The 21,381-nt window shown below is 40.7% G+C and overlaps 2 protein-coding genes across 6 annotated transcripts; both read right to left on the minus strand.

Annotated features, from left to right (window-relative positions):
- Positions 1–1,967: 1,967 nt before the first annotated feature.
- On the minus strand, positions 1,968–15,141 carry LOC137605304 (immunoglobulin-like domain-containing receptor 2). 5 transcript variants are annotated; one of them, XM_068329873.1, is made up of 11 exons: positions 15,004–15,141; positions 12,719–12,825; positions 11,893–12,222; positions 10,984–11,103; positions 8,241–8,297; positions 6,436–6,582; positions 6,123–6,284; positions 5,799–5,912; positions 5,041–5,242; positions 3,923–4,562; positions 1,968–2,466 (listed from the first exon to the last, which is right to left on the minus strand). In XM_068329873.1, the coding sequence occupies exons 3-11, from the start codon at positions 12,167–12,169 to the stop codon at positions 2,431–2,433; spliced, it is 1,755 nt and encodes a 584-aa protein (XP_068185974.1). In that variant the 5' UTR covers positions 12,170–12,222; positions 12,719–12,825; positions 15,004–15,141; the 3' UTR covers positions 1,968–2,430. The 5 variants fall into 5 exon arrangements, with proteins under 5 accessions (XP_068185974.1, XP_068185973.1, XP_068185971.1 ...); XM_068329872.1 differs by having other exon boundaries at positions 11,893–12,504; XM_068329870.1 differs by lacking the exon at positions 12,719–12,825 and having other exon boundaries at positions 15,004–15,134.
- Positions 15,142–15,541: 400 nt separating this feature from the next.
- LOC137605213 (cell surface A33 antigen-like) lies at positions 15,542–20,700 on the minus strand. Its single transcript, XM_068329711.1, has 7 exons — positions 20,555–20,700; positions 20,031–20,197; positions 19,013–19,226; positions 18,683–18,844; positions 18,439–18,555; positions 17,597–17,720; positions 15,542–17,445 (listed from the first exon to the last, which is right to left on the minus strand). The coding sequence occupies exons 1-7, from the start codon at positions 20,661–20,663 to the stop codon at positions 16,848–16,850; spliced, it is 1,491 nt and encodes a 496-aa protein (XP_068185812.1). The 5' UTR covers positions 20,664–20,700; the 3' UTR covers positions 15,542–16,847.
- Between the last annotated feature and the right edge of the window lie 681 nt (positions 20,701–21,381).

Raw genomic sequence — 21,381 nt, forward strand, 5'->3', positions numbered from 1 at the left:
GGTGTGGAAGCTCTTTGTGCGATGATGTTGACATCTCTTTTCTAGGACATGTACCCCAGCAAACTTTACTGTTTACACCCAACAATCCAGCCTGGACTGATCTGAAGTGCTGCTCTCAGCCCTCTGAAGTAGGCTTCAAGTTTTACAAAAAATGCTACCCAGATGAAAAGCTGCTTGATCACATCCGTGCCTGGCTCCACTCTGAACCTCACCACACAACTGTTTGTGAATTCCTTCCTCCTCTTTATCTGGACGGGACATACAGTACCTTTCATTTTCTCTGTCTCTGTTTCCAAATGTTTTTGCTTTACTCTGCAATTTTTGAATCTGTTCTACAATGCTATCAAATACTTTTCTGTTTTGTTTATTTAAACATTTGGTTCTGTCTTCCTCTAAATAGACAGGGGTAATCTTAGGGGTAGCTAACAAATGAAACAACAGGCAGGCACATAAGAAAACTACAAATGCATGAAAAGTGACCACAAAGAGAAAAAAAGTGAGCAAACCATAAAAATGGTATTTGTACTTTATCTCTGAATGTGTTCCAGTTTAGATGTTCCATTTTTTTAAAAACAACACACATACTTTGCATCATAATGTGTGCTGACTTTGTGTGGATATGTAGATGAGGCAAATCTTTAGTGTTTATTCAGTAGTGTACCAGTAATAACTAAGAATCTATCCAGCACTTTATCAGACACACAGTTAAACACAATAACAACTCAAAAACAGATTATGTGAGACAATTAGTATGTTATGTCCAAAAAAGCCTTTTCAAAACCATTGAAATGCAAATAAGTAAATAATTGAAAATCCCTAAAAACTCCCAATAAATATTTACTCTTAAAATTAAGTTTGCCTCCAACCAGCAGAACCATCTTCACATCAGTTCCTTAACCCTTTCTCAGAGACGTACGGGTGTCAGTGGCGTCTCTCTGGTAACATATTGTAATATAATCCCATGCATACCACCCCACTTCAAATATTTATGTAATGTCATTTGTACCATACCTGTATGTTTTTGATTGACTTACATTTATTTTTCATGTTCACAGAGAACCTGTTTTATTATTTTGAAAAGCGAGAACGGATCCAAGATCCACATCCACATTCAAACCCACCTCACAAATTAATAATCTGTTCCTCCGCCCAGCTCCCAGACCTTTGAATCTCCAAACATTCCTCCACTGACAAATTTATCCAGATTAAACTGTAACTGCAGTTGGTGAATGTAATAAACAAGCCCCATCTTATACATTTTTATTTGTGTTTATTCACTACTTTGTGTGTGATTTAACTCTAAAGGTATTCATTATACTTCATGAACTGCTGTAAAGTTAAAAGTAAATTGACATAAAAATTAGTTGTCAAGATTTATCTTGATAGAACAAAATTAAACATTCTCTTTCTTCAGGATCTCATGATCAATCCAGTATCTTTAACTTTATTTTGTTGGTTGGACATCACTGTTCTCTAAAATTTTATAGACTAAATGATGAACTAAATACCTTCAAGAGGTTTTAAACCTCCACAGATCCTCTTCTCAACTAGTCCTGTTCCTATTTGTATGAAACACCTGCATGAGTTACACAACTGTCCTTAGTGTTACAGGGAAAGCGTCTTTATCCAAGTCTCCTGCAACATTCCCCTCGCATTCTTCCATCCAGTTTTATGGTAATCTTCAAGTCGTTCATGCATAGCAAAAGGGAGGTTGAAATTATAAAAAAAAAGAAAGTGGGAAAATATATACTGCATTCCTGGGCGTGTCACCATCACTGGATCCACTCAAAATGAAATCCTCTCTGCAGAATGCTCGACCCTCCCACCAGGCTTCAGGAAAAGTGAAGTGGTCACTCAACCTCCATGACAGTAAGTCAATACTCACAAAGTTAATGAATAATAAACACACTCGCTGCAGTTTTAACTGTGTGTATACACTCCAAATTAATTCAATCACACTCATGAAGTTCAATGAAGACGTCTTTCTTTAATTAAAAAGTAATTAAGCAGTGCAATATTCCAAATTCAAAGGTACAGTACTTACATACAGCACATTAACAACAGACAAATACACAAATGTAAACCTGAGTTTCAGTGTACTGTGGGAAAATATAAGGCCATCCTGCTTAGAAATAAAATAAAAAATTCTGAAATTGGCAGATAATAACAATAAAAACAACCTCTTGGCACTGGTTTAGCTAAATTTAATCCATTCACACGTAAAAACGGACGTACAGAGCTGAGTCGTGACGCTGCAGGCGACACATGCAGAAATACAAAGATATATTTACTGTCAGTGTTGTTATTTCAGTGAGATGAGCCAGACGTCGTGCAGCTGACGGTGGAACGGTTAGCCTCTCCTGCTTAGCAACAGGATGGTTTAAATGAACGGACTGGCAGTTCTGCGCAGGTCGAGGCTGGAAAAGCTTGTCACACTATGAGAGAGTCCCTACTCAGTGCAGAGCTCTGTTAAAGAAATACACCAAGAGCCACAGGTTAGACCTCATGTTCATACTCATGCTGGGTTAGTCCAGTCTACAGATTACAGGAACCATGCAGCTCAAGCTGTGTCAACAACAAGAAAAGCACAATCAGTGAGCTGGTCGGTCAGCGTGGCTGAAAGCAAGGGCGGGACACGCAGGATATACACCTAAATATGAATTTAGGAGGAAACCAAACCTGGATAAAATCATGAGTCTCCAGATTATCAAGATTCTGTACAAACACCACGATGTATGTGCATTAAAGATGAGGTTTTATACAATCCTGTACATTATTTCAAATGTTTCCACATAGCATTTATACTGTTCTAAGTCAAGAGATTTTAAAAACACACCACGCAAACCTTTTCTCTACTTTAAAATGCGTTGTGCTTCTATGTGTTGGGCAGCTTGTGTGACAAGGTTTGGCCACGCTTGACGGATGTTTGTGTGTAGTCTCGAGTCTGAAAACACAATCTATTAGAGAAACAGCCACTATGGATTTATCCACATGATCTTAAATGACCACCGTGTTGTTGAACTAACCCAAAACACCATGAAAAGGTGTTTGGAAGGAGGACACAGACTGAAACCCACTGAAAACCCACAGGAGACGTCATCCAGAGGTCGTGTCAGTCCATGAGGAGGAGGATTACAGTATTTTCTGCACTATAAGGCGCACTGGACTTTTCAAGCAGAGGCCTATTTAAAAAAACCCAAAATGAAACAAACACTTTTTTCATATTTCAGGCACAGTGGATTACAAGGCGCACTGTCGGTTTTTGAAAAAATTAAAGGCTTTTAGGTGCGCCTTATAGTGCGGAAAATACTGGACTGATCACTGATGGTTCAAAAAGTTGTGTACTCCAGTTGTGTACCCTGAGAAATGTGCGGTGCTCACTTTTCTTGCTGCTATGAGCAAAACGGTGACAGAAATCTGTCAGGATTCTCTAACTTCTCCAAGCATATTTGTTTCCAAATGTTATATCATGAAACAAATACATTTGGGTAAAGTACATAATTTTATAGATTAAACACTATTTTTGTGATAACCTTGAACGTGACATATTTTCATCTTAGAGCTAAAGAATCATCACCAGGACAGTTTTCATGTTTCTGTTTGTTGGAGTGTTGGAGTGAAAGTAAATCAAAAGAAACTGATCAAACATACTAATATGACCTCGGTTCAGCTTTACCTCCTTGTTCTGATGGGTGTCAGGAGAATTAACACATTGAGAAATATGAAGATGCGCAGCAGTGTGACTCACTGATGGGTTTATACTCGCGAGCTACATCGTTCGTTGGCTACGTAACTGATATAAAACTCATTATCCGTTTTGAATTTTTGCCTGATATGTCGGAATATAACTGCACATGCTCTTCATCTATTTTCAGGATTGAGCGGCTCCAGGACGCCCACTCTCCTGCTACAAGTAACTCACCAGGTTCCGGCTCCTATCCCTGTCCTCCCTGCCCCCCTGCAGCGTGTGGGACGTCCCCTGGTGGGGGCGCGTGTAGGAGAAAGGCCTCATGGATGGGTCTGTGGTCCTGTATCGCTCTGACCTGACAGGATGCCTGTCTGCGGTCAGTTCAGCCCGATGGCACCGCTCTGCTTCCCACTCAGAGTACGGAGGCAAAGAGTCCTCTTCTTCTGGACGGTTGCTAGGCGACCGGCTGTAATAACTATTACTGCCCTTTCCTCTGGAGCTGCCTTTAGAAGGAGTGTCACTGTCCTCGTCCACTCTGCCGGCGCCTCCCCTCCCCCTCGCCTTGCTCTCCAGCGCGTTGGTGAGGAAGGCGTCATCGTATCCGTCTTTTCTGGGCGGCCGAGAGGGGCGATCGCTGTCCCAGGTGTCCCTTCTCTTCTGTGGTACAGGTGATGGTCCGCCATGGTCCCATCCATTATCTTCATCTCTGTAGAAACGCCTTGGAGGGCTGTAATCATAGCCGCGGCCCGGAGGCTCAGGCCGACGAGCTCTGGAGCTGTACGACCGAGCAAAATCCTCCAGCTCATCCAGAGAACCCGTTCGGCCTCGTCTGCTCAGCGTCTTCCTCTGCAGGTGTTCTGAACGGGAGTTCCACCTGCAGGAGAGAGCACACATTTACAGTACATGACAAAACCTTAATTAATAACAGCAGTTTTTAGTACTTATTCAACTTGAATGACAAATAAAGACTAACTGTGTAAACTGTAACACAGAAAAAAGTAAAGAACGACCAAGATGTGAAATCAAATATTTTTCATCCTGCAGATTTAAGAAGAGTCTGTCTCCACTGGACTGGTGCTAATAGTGTAACACACATTAATGGTGTGATTACAGGTTTTTTCCGCACTATAAGGCGCACTGGACTATAAGGCGCGCCTTCAATGAATGGCCTATTTTTTAAAAAAAAATCATACATAAGGCGCACTGGATTATAAAACGCATCTGAGAACTCATCTTCAATGAATGATCTATTTTAAAACTTTTTTTTTATAGATAAGGCACATTGTATTATAAGAAATTGAGAAAATTAAAGGCTTTTAGGTGTGCCTTATAGTATGGAAAATACTGTATACCTTCTGTCGAGCTCATCATCTGACAGGTTGTCTCGATCCCGTCTGGGCCGGCGACTCTGTGCAGGCGGCGCTGCTCTCAGCGTGGATTGATTGTCCAGGTCTGCGATGGGTGGAAGCGCCTTCATCTGGACCGTCTGATACGTGTGTCTGAAGTCTGCATTCCCTCCATCGTGAAGAGAGCTCAGCTCAGACAGGCTGCTGGCTGTGGGGACAAACACATATAGTTATATTTCGTCACTGTTTGTTTGGAGTTGGTCATAAGCAGATATTCTCATATCCTTGAGAACAGCAATGACAAAAAAATGACAAAAAATTATTTTGAAGGATTAGATGGAAACTAGAGCTAGTTAATTTACACAAAGGATGCACATAAATAAGCAACACAAACACAAACGCACAAAAAGGATCCCTTTTTACACAGCATGCTCAACACAGGACAGTTGCCCCTTCACTGTTCTTCAGTGTTTCCGTATAAATGTCACAAAAGGAGGAACGGAGGACATGCCTCTGAAGCAGGGGCAGAAGAAAAATGGAAAAATGAACGTCTATTCAAACAGACTGAACTAGTGCTGTTATATAATGCAACGCTATCTGGACAGCGTTGTGTCACCGTGGTTCAGTTTAAAAAGACCGAAGCAGCTCAGAGAAAGGTTTCTGTTTGTAGTGCTGTTGAGCAAACTTTGCAAAAAGCGCCACGGTCACAGAGTCACGGGGGGGGGGGTCACAGGTCACAGACAGCAGCCCCATCCACAGCTTACGTTTCAGTGCAGCCAAGCTGGTGGAGGGAAACTGAGCCAGCTCCTTCTCTATGTAGTACAGAACTTTCATTGAGTCCTGGTCTGGACTGGCTTTCAGTCGATAACCACTGTGCACTGTAGATATGGACACACAAACATGTAGTACACACACACACACAGACACACACATACAGGACGGTAACCATGCAACACTGCACACGTATGAACATTAGTGGTCAATGCATGCACTAAATAAAATAACCAAACTCAAAACTGATGATGATGAGGGACGACATGAGGATTAGTTTGTTAGGTGGGCTGTTTTCACGTTTTGTTGACACTCACCTCCTGCAAGGTTATTCTCTAATGAGGGGATGGAGGTGGTCTTTGGGTCCAGGTGAGATGAAGGGGCAACAGAAACCACAGTAGGTACACCAGGGATATAGTAGGGGTACACAGGGACCTGAGCAGGGGCCCCGCTCTTCGCCAGCTTCCCTGCCTCATATACTGAGAGCAGAACAAGAGAAGAAGAACTTTTGGTTTGTACTGAGAACACACATGGACGTGATGAAAATAGAACATTTTTAGGAGCTGCTTTGTATATATTATTAAACATTTATATATTTAGATATATTTATTTCTGTATGTATGTACTGACAGTGTCGGGGACAACAACACGTGTCTGGGCAGCAGCAGCAGCGGACGTAGCAGCAGCAGGAATGAGGACAACACTGACACCAGCAGATCCCCATCAGGAGCAGGAACAGGACACCGCCCAGGACTACAGATCCCACGAAGGCCCACTCTGGAATAGGAAGAGGAAACACATGCACGCACGCACACACACACACACACACACATTATTCCTTAACATCTGTGTTGGGAATGGCACGATTCAAGTGTGAAGATAAGAGAATCCATCAATAAACTTCTGTTGTCTTCATGTTCTCTTTATCACAACTACACAACAGCTGCTTGACAGATTATCATAAAACCTGATCATGGGATTACACGTGATGGAAAAGAAGAGATTAAATGTTCTGTATCCTGATAAGATACTTGGGAATTCAACTTCTATACCTTTTTGAACACTAAAAGATTTTTTTTTTACCATTTTGGCCAATTAAGACACAAATGGCTGGTTTCAAATTGCCCGTAGGTGTGAGTGTGTGCACTCGCACTTGTATGTCTATATGTGGCTCCTCGGTACAATGGCGTTGCACCTGGCGTGTACCCACGTATTTACAGATATGTAGAGCCTGAAGCACAAATAACTTGATATCAGGCACATTCATTAGTGTGCTTACGTGTGTCTTTTTTTTTGCATTGCAAAAATCCTCCTGACACATTTTTGAGATTTTTCCAGAATACAGAGGCAATAGAAAAACGATGGATGAGGTTGGCCTGTGTCTTCAGATATGGGGCTGCATCCAATGTCTGGGATGGAGGGGGTAGCGTGGTGATATTCAGGGTCACAGTGTCACTGAAAGTTTCACACTTTCTGAAAAATGGGTCAAACCCCTGCCAGATGTGAATCAGTTTACTTCTATACGTGATTGAGACAGGTCTGGGATCAGTGGAACGAGCATCTGCCTCACCTCTACAGCCGCGGGTGAGACACAGGCTCCATCCACTAACGGATTTTGATTTTTTTTCTCAGTTTTATTTGATATATTGTATTTTAATCTTTTGTTACTGTTTACAGTGAGAGAAATGGTTAAAAATGTGACTAATTTTTTGTAATTCATTGTACAGGAAACAATATAAGAATGTTGACTGACATGAAAAACAACACTTTCTGCTCATTTCTGCTGCTTCTATGTATACCAATGTAGTACCACCAGCACTAACAATAATAAACTTCTAGTTTAGTAGAGGAAACGGTTATGACAGGTTTGTTATTACATTTAAAATGGGGTTCACCAACTAAATACTGATCTGTCTACAAAAAGAAAAAGCACAAATTTCATTCACACAATTCCAAAACAAAAATCAGACCCAGCATGCGAAAACCAACGCTGATGGTTTTGCCTCTCCTTCAATGATAATTTCAGAGACCACAGAGCACTAAAAATAGAAACTAAATGCAATCACCAGGGAACTCTGAGCAACTTATCCATCAACACATCTCTAAGGCATGGAGATACTAATAACACACTTCCTCAGGATGTGACGAAGAGTAGAATTCACTCAGAGTCACTAAAGTCAACACCAATGCCCTGTGGAATCCAAATAATGAGCGAGAATAAGAGAATAAGAGCTTGTGAAGCTGGTTGGTGACTGTCTATAATAAATATTTGATATCAAGTTGAGTTAGATCCTCTTTTTTTTTTTTTACTGTAAAAAACATCAGGTGAACGAGAAAGAGATGAGGTGAAAGAGGTTAGAATTAAACATTAGGAAGCATTAAGGAAGCAGGGCGATGCCAGGCGGTGAGAAACACATGCAGGCGAGAAGCCCTACCTGGCATAATCTCCACATCAAACTCAGGTAGGAGATCGTCCTGCTGACCTGTCCTGCCTGCAGAGAGAGGGAGAGCACAGGTGAAGGCTGGCAGGGGTAGCAGGAAGCAAGGGTCAAAAGGTCAGGCAGGCCTGCAAGCAGATTGGGTGACTAAAGGTCATGCAGTATCAAAATCAGTGAACATACACAGCATTGCATTATTCAGGTACCAGCTCGCGTAAATTTGATTTGCCGTGCAAGCTTAGTGACAAATTAAAATCTGACATGCATTTGTGATCCCCCAGGGATTAACCTCTTGCTCCATCATGAGCTCGACAAATTTGGCTTTAATTCAAATAATCTCAGTAATTATTTCATGCTATGTATGCCATTAAATTTGGAGCAAACATTCACCACCTTTTCAAAATAGTTGACTAATAATAAATCAAAAGGAGACCAAAAAAACACAGATTAGTATTATTAACTCCTGTAATGCAGTCTTTGCTGACATCACAGGAAGCATTTTGATGCTTCATCTCAATCAAAAGTCTGCAGCTCCACTTCTACCCACAATCACAACTCGGCTCCGCTGCAGAGGACCACTAGCATCGTTTCCTCTAGCGTGTGCTCACACTCATGTTTTCATATCCAGCTGGTAAAAAGTGAAGCTATAGAGTTTCTTGGAAGTGTTACCAAACATTCTAACCTATGAACATGAAAAGGAGTCAGAGTTCAGGTCAAACTGCACGTTAGTTGAATCTAAGTTTAGCAGGAGGCCAGCAGTGCTGTATTTCTGTAAGGAGGTGCACATCACACGTGAGTGTGTCTGGTGCGTACCGGTAATGAAAGCACATACAATTAAACACACATGCATGCGGACACACACATATTGAGTTCTGCCAAAACAGGCGGGGTGCAAAGACAAAGAGGGGGGGTTTGGAAACGTGGGCAAATAATGACTCTGGGACAGTTTCCCATCAAAATGAGGTCACACAGGATGCCCCCTTGTGAAACGGTGTCACTTTTATGTTTTATTATACAAGATAGACAATTAAAAAAAAAGAAATATAGAAAACGTGTGTGTCTGAGAAGCAACAACAGGTGTTTGTGTTTTAATGTGTAATGATTATGAGGTGTTAAATAAGGTAAGATTATAAGAACGAGCAGTCAGTGTCTGATCTGTCTGACACCCACAGGGTGCTGAGTGGACTGTTACCATGAAAAGATGGAAATAAAAACAGCACAGTCGTCCCTCTGATTAAAAGTAAAGCCGGCTCCCTGGCCTGAGAGTCATCCACATACCAAGAAGCTAAATAACACTGAGAAACCTGAGAGAGCTGAGGAGTCATGCAGCCCCTAAGGAAGGGGGGGGGGGGGCAAATGAAGGAGGAATTGGCAGTCGAGGAGGAAATGAGGAGATATTGGAAGGAAAAAAATGAGGGGAAAAGGAGTGACAGTCGGTGGACTCAACAGAGATAGAAGAGATGGAGAAGAAAAAATGAACTTGATTAAATCTTCTGGTTCAGATCAGCTGTATGAAATGCTTTTGCTGGGATTTGGTGCTATATTAATTAAAATGATCCGACATGACTCATCCTCTATGTGGCTAATAGTTTATTTAATTTCTAGGAGTTAGCTGACAGGACACAAGTGTCAAATCCATTACGTTACGGTATTTTCTGCACTATAAGGCGCACTGGATTATAAGGCGCACCTTCAATGAATGGCCTATCCAAAAATACATTTCATATATAAGGCACACTGAATTATGAGGCGCATCGTCGGTTTTTGAGAAGATTAAAGGCTTTTAGGTGCGCCTTATAGATAAATTTCTGCTTTTAAACAAACTATCTAAACACATTAATGAGGGAGCTTTGTAACTATAGACTTCATTGCAAAGCTAATGGGCAGCTAACAAACTGATAGCAAGACAAAACTGACATTCGTGTCAAATTCATATCATGCTTTCCAAGAAGTTACCAAAAGATCAATTTATTATTTCTGATTTGAGCAATAAGATTAGTGTCACGGGTGTTAAAACATCAGGAATAGCAAACAGTTTCGTTTCAGTTCCAACCATGTGTGAAAGGTGAGTATGAAAAACCGTCGTAGTTTTGTTATTCCCACTCCTCTAACACCCCCTCCTCCTGCGAGCTGATTATAATCAGATTAGTGCTCAGCAGAGGAGGGCTGTATGAACAAGCAGACATTATAACTACAAGCACATCAGGTCTGTACAACCAAGACGAAGAAAAGCATCCTGGGTAACTTTTTATGATCACGTTCAGCTCCTTTCTAGGACTCTCTACCTCTCTTTATGCTTCCACCAGCAGTGACCCTTAACCTGCCACAGTCTCCTCTTGAACAGAAAAGCATGTTGCCATGGTGACAGCCTGAGCAGGGTCCTCAATAACAACAGCCGCCACAAATTTTGACTGCATGGACGTGCTACTTTAACTTCCCACATGGTTTTGAAGCTGGACGGCTGTGACGGACTTAAAATGTAAAGTCCAGCCAAGTCTGTGTCAGCCCTTTGGATTGAGTGGTCGGCTAAATTGTGTAAAGAGGCGCCCACTGTTTGGCCTCCATGGAAGCTGTTGCACAGATACTGTGGAATGCAAAGCAACAAAGACAAGATTTCTGAAAGCTTTACTAGCATATAGACTGAAACTTCACTGAGCTAACAAGCAAACAAACAAACAAGCCAGGCGATCATAGTCTGTTCATTCTTTATATCATTACTTTGACTAAAACGAGTGCGTACCGAGCACAAGTAACTCCAGCTGGGCTTCGTTCTTCCCCTCCAGGTCATCGGCGATGACGACTTTACAGTAATACACTCCGCTGTCGCCCCACTGCAGCCGCCCGATCCGAAGGTCGGCCCCTGTAGGTGCAGGAAACCTGCTGTTAGAGCTGCAATGCTGACAGATCATCGTCACAAAGCACAGTTTTGAATATTCCCTCGATGGAAACCACATCAGAAAGATCCGTTTCCTGAGACGACACACTTGTATTTGATGATTTTCGGTCTCGATAACAATCAGGATATAAGGATATTTTACATGTTTTTCTACACTAACTGATTAAAAGTCGATGAAACAACCACCTGTACAAAACCGTAAGCCACCATGACAGGAATTAAATTAGAAAAGCTTTGATTTGAATGAGAAATGATTGATAATGCAAGTAAAACTGTAAATTTCACCAGACATTTGATGTCAAATTTTGGTTCTTGACAAATATAATTGTTTTCTATCATAAGTAATCGCAGCAATTCTTTTTGAAACGAACTCCAAATAAATACACTTGCGACATTAAACTGTTGGTTTTGTGTGACCTGCGTTGTTTGTATGACTAAAAGCACCACGGCTGTGTTTTTCCTGTCAGCGAAAATGAAATCATTAAAATAAATGACGTTTCTTGGACACATTTAGATAGAAGACGGGTGTTTTGTCTCGATAAGGCGTAGGGGTTTTTACAGGCGGTGCTGCCTGAATACGGCTGAGGGCAGGGGGTTGTGATCATGTGTGTTTAGAGCTCCACTCCATTGTGAAGCAAAGACAAAGAGGTTTATTCTGAGAACAGGAAGCGTGAAGCGTTGTCAGCTCTGATTCCAGCTCTTCCTCCTCAATAAAACTTTGTCAAAGAGGATAGAAATAAAGGATGGCATTACTGTTTACGATGGCGATGTCTCTGCCTTTGTAGTGCTCAGCCAGCGTCATGGAAGCTCCCTGCGCGGAGGCGACAACCCGCACGGTGCGGCTGTTGTCCGAACACTCCAGGTGAGACGTGGCTCCCAGCTCCGAGGCCCCGATGGCCAGATTCTCTGACACGGTGAAGGCGTCTCGAGTGCGGTCCCGGCAGTAGGACTTGTACCACCACTGCACCACGGGCGTCTGGGTGGAGGCGGTTTGGTACTGACACGGGAGGACCACCGACTGGAACAGCATGGCAAACCGCTGCTTCTCCCTCACCGTGACGTGCACGCCATTGCACACACACACTGAGACACACAGACACACACAGACAGAAGATGGGACAAAGCAACAACATGAATGTGCAGAGTGGTCATGCAAACGCTAACGTAACTTGTGTCCGACAAACTTTAAACACAACATCGTGGCAGTGCTGAGAAATGCCAACCAACTACAGTTAAAATGAGATTTATTTAATTCTGTCAAACAAAAATAAATATATAAATTTTAAAAAAACAAGCCAAAGATAATCAATTTTGGATGACTCATATTGGTGCAGAACTTCTCCTGGAAGATGTTTCTCATCATATCTGGACCAGAACAGACAAGAGGGGAGATTAGTGTGTAGAAGGGATTCCTCTGGTGCTCAGTATTGAGGTCAGAAAGGCTAAATTCCAAAGTGTGTGTGTGTGTGTGTGTGTGTGTGTGTGTGTGTGTGTGTGTGTGTGTGTGTGTGTGTGTGTGTGTGTGTGTGTGTGCGTGTGTGTGTGTGGGAGCTGATGGAGGTGGGGGAAGCTTGCGTACAGGCAGGGGGTTGTCATCACAGAGGGAGGGCGAAGCTGCAGCTCAGACATTTATTTGTGGGTGTTTTGTGGTCGTCGCTTCGGGTTGAGGAGGGGCAGGAACTCCCTCTAAACAATTCCCAGCAGACAGGAAATCAAAACAAAATCATACCCAACGGCCCACCTCCACTTAGGACTGTTTATAGCTTCTAAAAAAGAAGCTTTAGGTTATAGACTCACCAAGACTTATCTTTCAAAGAAGAACTAATTCAAAAATGTCTTTGAGGCAGCTCACTTAGAAACATGTCTGAAACACTGAACCTGTCAGCAAACAAATTATTAACTGGTGGAAAATGCAAGGTGAAAAGCAGGTTGTTACATTATTATAATTTAAAATACAATTCAATAGAGTATGTGACTACAAATATACTTTGTAACTCAGGAAATGATGTGAAAATGCATGTATTTGTAACAATATTGTAATAATTAACACAATATTATTGGTATTATTTTGAAACTATAATATTCTCACGACACTTCTTTCATTTATAACGTTTAATTTCTGGTTTGCAAAATACATGCCAAAATCCTGTAAGTCAAAACAGATATTTTTTTAAAAATATAGCATGTCCACAAAAGTCATCCCATTCCATATGACTTTTGGGATGGTAAAAATAAAAAAATATACTGTATTTTCCATCAATTTCAATGATTTGTTTCGAAAAGGGATGGATGGAGAATGAAATGAGATTAAACAATAGAAAATATGTGTTCAGAGTTCACCCTTGTCCTCACATGCTGAGTTTTTTCCGACTACCCAACGTTTTATTTAACATCAACGTTTCAAACCAGTGCGTTAATGATTGATATCTACGATGGAGTCTGGTCAGATGTGTGTCATCACATTCCCCCATGAGAAGAAACACCTTATCTTCACATTTCTGAGGTGATGCTGGTGATTAAACTGGGGTAAGAGCAGAAACTGGAGGAGTGATAGAACTCCTCCATTCCTCCTACAGAGTCCCGGTCCCTCCTTTGTTCTTTCTCTCATGGGTCAGCCCATTGTTTGGGCCCCCACCCCTGTCCCACTTGGGGCGCAAAGAGAGGGGAGGAAGTCAGAGACTCTCAACCAATGGGAGTATCTTTCCTCCTCCAGCTGGCTGTGAACGAACCAATTAACTTCAAGAGATTTAAACCAAATGAATGCCATCAGTCTGAGGTGAGAAGAGGTTCAACAAACAGCATGGAGACCGTTAAATGCATGATGTAGCAGCTTCACAGCAACGCTTGACTATTGTTTGTGTGTTGAGTTAGTGACTCACTGTAGGATAATGAACAGGTTCTCCTCCTCCAGCTGCACACACACACACACACACACACACACCAAAGGCCTCATTTTAGGATTAGACCATCTTTTTAACTGTGCTCTCACTAAACAGGATCCAGGTCAAAGATCTGCTCCTGGGATGCTGCGAGTTTCCTGAAAGCAGCCAGACTTTTCCTCTGCAAAGCTCCAACATTTCCTGCCTTAACTACGAGGCGCATTCCTTCACATTGAATCATTATCCGCAAGAAAAGAAAAGAAAAAAAAAAGACAACCAAACACTGATAAGGCTGAATATAGTCTCCATGAATGATAACGGATGAAACAGAAACACTCAGACTGTGAAAACATTCCTGATTTTCTTTCCACATGTTTGACTTTAGAGCAGAATGAGCACATGAATATAATTTTAAAGATAAACATCATAGGGCTCTAAGTGTTGGTATTTGAGCTGTAATTATAGTAATGGTAAGTAGAGCTTTAAATTTTATATAATAAATTATAAAATGATGCTGGTTGTGATTTCCCATGGGCTAAAACAGTCATTCAGATGTCTGGATCTAAAGACATAGAAAGTTTTTGATTGTGAACAAGTGGCTGTCAGGCAGTTTTGTTTGAAAAAAACATTAAAATAATAAACCGGCATGCTGCTCCCACTTTATCATTAAATATACTTTAAAAAGCACCATTAATGCTTTTTTTTTAAAATGCATAACAAACTGTAATTGTGCACAACAGATGTCTGTAAAGCCAAACATATGCCAAAGAGAATGTTTCGGTACAATAGCTGGAAACCTGAGGGACATCCCATAATATGTTACTAAAAATCATCACTATGGTGACGTTTAATTCAAATAATAATCCAAAGAATACCTGCGGTAAATCTCGCTCCGTGTAGAACCAGTGTGTGTGAGCAGAGAAGGGTCAACCTGTTGCGCCGCTGCCGCAAACACGCAACAGATTGCGGGTTTATTCAAACTTACCCGACGCCCCCAGCGCCAGAACCAGCCGGTAGAGCTTCATTATCGAGTCCGTTTTTATTCTAAAGCCCAGTTTATTCGCATGTTGGTGATTGTCGCTCGGACAGAACGGACCCGCTGCTGGGACCCACGGACGGAGACTAACGGGACTGGACCGTACCACTTCACCCACAGGGGGGGGGGGTGAAGAAAACACCGCTCCGACTAAAACTGAACTGTTAACGACTCAACATGTGCAGAGATATTTATTCAGATTTTTTTTTTCTTTTTTCTGGAGTCTCAATTTGTGTTTTTTTGCAATGAGTGGAATGAGATTACTGTTAAAACATGTGTTAGTGCCATTGGGGGTGTTAGTGGGAGTGGGACGCGCCATGACGACATCAGGTCGACCTGAGAGTTTAGAAGAACTTAAAATCTTACCTAAGAGTTAAAATCAGGTTGATTTTATAGTGAATAAAGATGATCCCTTTCATCGCAGGAACAACATATGTTACAATGATTTTATTTTTAGTAAAACTCAATTTAATCATACACTTTGACGTTAGCTTCTAAATCAGGAACATTCAAAAACAAATAATGCAACAACCTATAAAATACGTTTTCCACACACATATTAAAATTTTAAAGATTATCTAGCTTGATTACATGTGATCGCAAACAACAAGTTAAGATAAAACTGAAAAACAAAAGCAACATACATATTTTGTATGCTGGAGTGACAACAATATCTAAATTGCTGTAGTAGAGCTGCAATGTATCAGATACACAATATAGAATTGTCATTAAATCACATTTTCACGTTATTTTGATGGGTATTCAATTTGAAAAACAATTTTTTTTCATACAAATTATTGGTAATGAGAGACAAAATTCTTTAGGTGTACCTGGGTAACATTTGTCCCTGCATTGGTTTATGGGTGTCATCAAGTAATCACAAATAAAATAAGCAACTTTGGAACTTCGGGAAACCACAGAAACGACACTTAAACATTTTCACTATATAACTTGGTCAACGTCACTAATGACATGAACCTAACATTAGGGAAAATCTCATCTTGCATAAACTATACAATCAAAATACAATCTCCTTTTATTCAGCTCTTTAAAGTCAGAATCAGAAACAAACAGCAAACAAACTCAGGAGCTCTTTGCCCAAGAAAGGAAATATCAAACATCATGTCAGAGCGAAGGTAAATGATTGTTATTGTCATTTAATGTCTATTGTTCATTAATGAGAAAAAGTATGAAACATAAGCATTGGTGGGTGGGGTTAGAAAAAAAATATCAGGTCATAGTCAGGGGCAGACGTGGGTGAAATACTGGTCAGAAATTGAAATATTGGGTGTCTGAATAATATCATTAAATGGAACAATATTATAGCACCAAAACAAGTCAATATAGCTCAGCTACAGTGTCTTCAAACCCAAAGCTACCAAACAGTAGTCACAAGTTTTGTCCTGTAAACTCTGTCATAACCGCTTTTATTCATTTTAATGTTAGGCCTTTATGTGGGACAAGGTTTTGTTAGATACAGGCCTCTGTTTCTAATATACTGTTTTTTAGGCAACCATATAAATGCTAGCTTTTACATAGGAGTTAACTGTATTTTTATGAACATGCTGATTTACTTTGCTGTGTTTCCTTATGTCAAATGTGTCTTTATGTTAAAACTCAAACTTTTAAGTGCATTAAAAAATACACGGATCAGCCATAACATTGTGTGTAATGTCCTGCAGGTCCCCTTTTGTAGGCAAAACAGCCCTGATCCTCTGAGATAGGCAGCAGATCCCTGTTGAATGTTGTGGCTGATCGGTGTAGGCGCATTCAGTAACACGTGGTCATTTACTTTAATCTCTGTATTGATCATCAACGTAATCAAGGCGATCTCGGCTGCGTCGGTAATGATCGCTGTGGTCATTGAGTCGATCGCGACTGCCCCCGTAACGATCGCGTTGATCGTCCAGACGATGTCGACTGCCCCCGTAACGATCGCGTTGATCGTCCAGACGGTCTCGACTGCCCCCGTGACGATCGCGTTGATCGTCCAGACGATCTCGACTGCCCCCGTGACGATCGCGTTGATCGTCCAGACGATCTCGACTGCCCCCGTAACGATTGCGTTGATCGTCCAGACGATCTCGACTGCCCCCGTAACGATCGCGTTGATCGTCCAGACCGTCTCGACTTCCACGAGAGTGATCGCGCTGGTCGTGCTGGTGGCGTCGAGACTCGGTGTCACTGGCCTTGCCATCATATTTGTCTTTACTACTATTATAACTGCGTTGATCATCCTCCAATTTGTGTCCAGCTGTTCCAAGCATTTGAGGAACAGAGTCTTTGTCTTCATACCGGCTGGACTGCTTCGTCTCTGTGTTTGACTTGTCATCCAAGTACTGCTCTCCAACTTCAGGAGCATTTCTGTCATAATACACATCTCCAGGCGACCTAATACAAAAACGGACATATTATAAAAAGGAAACCAAAAATAGGGAGATTTGGGGGTTGGATCAAAAAAGACTGTGAACAAAAGTCAGATACTGAGGTTACGCTGATCTGAGTGTTGGTGGTGAACATTCACTACAAACATCAAACATACCCTTCAGGAGTTTTGGGCTTTTTATCTTTTTTCCGACAGCAACAGAAAATGAGAATCCCCAGAATCACAACACCTGCGAGGACACCCACAATGATCCCTGCAGTGGCGCCAATGTTCATGCTGGCTGTGGAGACAGAGGAGAACGTCAGTAGATTCAACCTTTTCTTGAAGGTCTATTGTTTCTTTCCTGTAACTCCCTGCAGTCTTTACAAACTGCCTACACTCACAAAGAGTTAGAAGATTGTCAATTTTGTTGAAAAATTTTTTATATTATCTAACCAAACTTCAAATTATTGATTTTCTGCTTGACTTGAGAAGTTTTACATAGATAAGGTACTTACCCTGACATCCTAATGCTTGCAGTTCACACCAGAGCAGTACAAATGCTTCTAATTCCCTCTTGAACTTTGAATATTGAGGTTTTGGTTTGGGAGGAGAAAAAAAAACTTGAAGAAACCTAAATTACTCCCACCACAGCTGCATGGTCACTAAATTGAGGCTTTGACATTTGGACAAATCCAAATTTTGAGGGCATTTCTGTCTCTTATGAATGGCCGTTCAAAAGTTTAGCAAAAGATCAGTTACCATTTAACACATCCCACAACACAGAAACAGTCTGTTCCTGGCCACTTGATAAAGTTAAGTTTGATGTTCCTCTCAGCTCTGCTGTGGATTGATAATTATCTGCCATGTTGTGCTAAGAATGTGGTCCACCATGGGTTTATGAGACCTTTTGTGATCAGAAGTTACTAAATGCCTGAATGGAATTACAGACCCGAGGAGAAAATCTCAGTGGATTCACCACAAACAGCTGAGCAGGTAAGTCATGTGAAAACACTCACGAGGCATCACGGATAAGGTGAGGTTACAGCTGGCAGAGCCGATCCGATTTGTTGATGTGCAAATGTAGAACCCAGACATTTCTCTTGAAATATTGAAGAGAGATAGCGCTCCATCTTCTGCAAAGTAATGACAAAATAGGTCAAATAATGATGAGATGGTGGAACCTTCGTCACACTACCTCAGATAGAATAAGCTTTCTACCAGAGATATGTGATTTAAAGATATGGTCGTTAAAAGGCGTACTTTCGACCGTCCTAGGTGGAAATGGTCTGGGAATGTTTTCGACGCTGTAGCTCTTCCATTCTGACACAGGTTTGGGGGATCCCTGGGACACGCAGGTCAGGGTGATATTTTGCCAGTATTCTGCAGTTCCCAAAATCTCACAGACCGGTTGAGAGGGAGGCACTGGATAAAAACAAGGAATTGATGATTAAAGTTGCAGTTATTCTGAGGAAAGAGGAACAAATTTAGTAATGATTTCACATACATTGGTGTATACAGAATTTAAATACAATTATTAACAACAGATACATACAGTATATATAACCAATACATTCTGTGAATTATTCTCACCAAGAACCAACAGAGAAGTAGTTGCAGCCGTTGTTCCTTCATCATCATTGGGGATCATAACACTACACTGGAAACGGCGGCTGTCCTGAATGGTCACCTTTGATAAGGTGAGTCTGCTCTCCTGTCTGTCCATGTCCACCTCCATGGTGGCTTTGCCTTCATATAAAGGCGCTATGTCAACGGGGTTGTTCAGAAAGTAGGTGGCCACAAGTTCCTAGAGAAATAAACACAAATATGCTTTACAAAGATGCTGTAATGGTGGTGAGGGGTTATTGAATACTCCTTGGATCCTAAAATGTTAAATTAGTCAATAAAAGAATACAAGAGATGAGATAATGAGAGAATTGTATAAGATATCAAAATTGATCAAGGATTTTTTTTTTCAATGAATGAGGAATAATTGAGGAAATTGTTAAATTTAACATAAGGTTATGTTTTCTCTGATTAATTTTGGTTTGTTTGTCTGTTTGCAGGAATACAAAAATACTGCTCAAAAGATTTACGTGAAAGGAATGAACTGGATATATTTTCTTCTTTTGCACTTAAACTACTCATGTAATAATTTTGTGTACAGGTCATCATAACTGTAGTATCAGGTAGACATTACAAGTCATCCTGAGTTAAGTATATAATAGTTTGTGTCTGATATGCAGCAGCAGTTTATGTCATGACTTAGTCTGATTCACTGACTGAACAAAGGTCATAAACAGCAGTTGAAGGAAGGGACAACTCCTTACAGAATTTTTCTGCAGTGAATCACTGTGATGAGATAATTCCAAAGATTTGATAAGAATATAGTTTCGATTACACATTAGAATAAACAGATGTGATACAGTAATTGGGTATAGCACATGTGTATAATATGGATTATAAGGCAAAATTATACAGCTTTATTTACAGAATGGGAAGCACTCTCCAGCTTCATGATTTAAATTCCCCTTCAGGTGGATAAGTCATGTTGCATAAAGATGCTATAACTACTGTACTTTCTATGCATGTAGCTTCTTTGAACTCTCACCATTGTGGCTTCTGTGCTGTCAGGGAAAGCTTTCCACGTCAAGACAAAATTGTTAGCGATTGGTCTGGCTGGGACGAAGGAACAGGTCAAGGTAACATCAGCTCCACTTGCTACCTCATATTCTGCCTGTGGAATAGTAACCTCCAAACTCCAGCAGCACGAAAGTACTGGAATAAAAAGGTAGAAACAATAATAGATATAAATCTGTAACTATTGGTTGTTCTTACAAAATTATTGAAACTCATTTTGTTTGTACAATAATGTTTCAAGGCAACAAAATACTAGTTTGTTTGGATCTGTGACAACATCAAATACTGGAAGTTTTTACCATGAAATATTATCCATTCAGTTTCTTTTACAGCAAATTTATACATGGTTTTAACTACAGGTCTCTTTTAAATACGATGAAATCATACTTCCGCTTGAGTAGCAAGAAGTTGGGTTAATGATTAACACAGGTGTTAATGCATGAAGGTGTGGTAGTGGTTTACAGAAACGAGAAAGAAAAGTAAAATTAAACTTACCTGTTAGTATCACAAATAATTTTGACCAGTCAAGCTGCTTATTTTTCGACATTGTCAAAAAAGGACAGGAACATATAGTCTTTGAAAAACTGTAAATTGATGTGTTCATTCCAGCAGCGGAAGCCTGCCTAACCTTCACCACGAACTCCCAGGTGTGGAGAGGTTGATTCTTCCAGGTAATAAGTCAACAGATATACGTCACATGTCACGAGAAGACCAATCATCGATCTGTTTATGTTTGAATAAACCTGCTGCTCATTCAAATGAGAGTAATATAACAAAAAGAGTAAGAGATAGATAGATAGATAGATAGATAGATAGATAGATAGATAGATAGATAGATAGATAGATAGATAGATAGATAGATAGATAGATAGATAGATAGATAGATAGATAGATAGATAGATAGATAGATAGATAGATAGATAGATAGATAGATAGATAGATAGATAGATAGATAGATAGATAGATAGATAGATAGATAGATAGATAGATAGATAGATAGATAGATGTAGTTCAGTTTGGACTCTTTTTTGACCTGCAGGCTGCAGTATTGCACTGGTAATAACATTGCATGTTTTCAATACAAGAAATAATCCATAAAAGTGACATCATAATTGTATTTGAAAGGAACAAAGAACTAGAATTCTAAGAGGAAGAAAAGCAGAAAGCTGGACCTGGAACCAGATCTCTGAATGATGGTTTGTTATACAAGTCTGAACAATTTTGTAAGACTTGTAAGTGTATTGAGGGAATTATGACCTTGGCAACAACAAAACAATGTAGTCATTCTTTGACTTTGGTGGCATAATGCCCATAACAGCCTG

Source organism: Antennarius striatus, chromosome 12 (assembly GCF_040054535.1).
Source record: "Antennarius striatus isolate MH-2024 chromosome 12, ASM4005453v1, whole genome shotgun sequence".
Taxonomy (NCBI): domain Eukaryota; kingdom Metazoa; phylum Chordata; class Actinopteri; order Lophiiformes; family Antennariidae; genus Antennarius; species Antennarius striatus.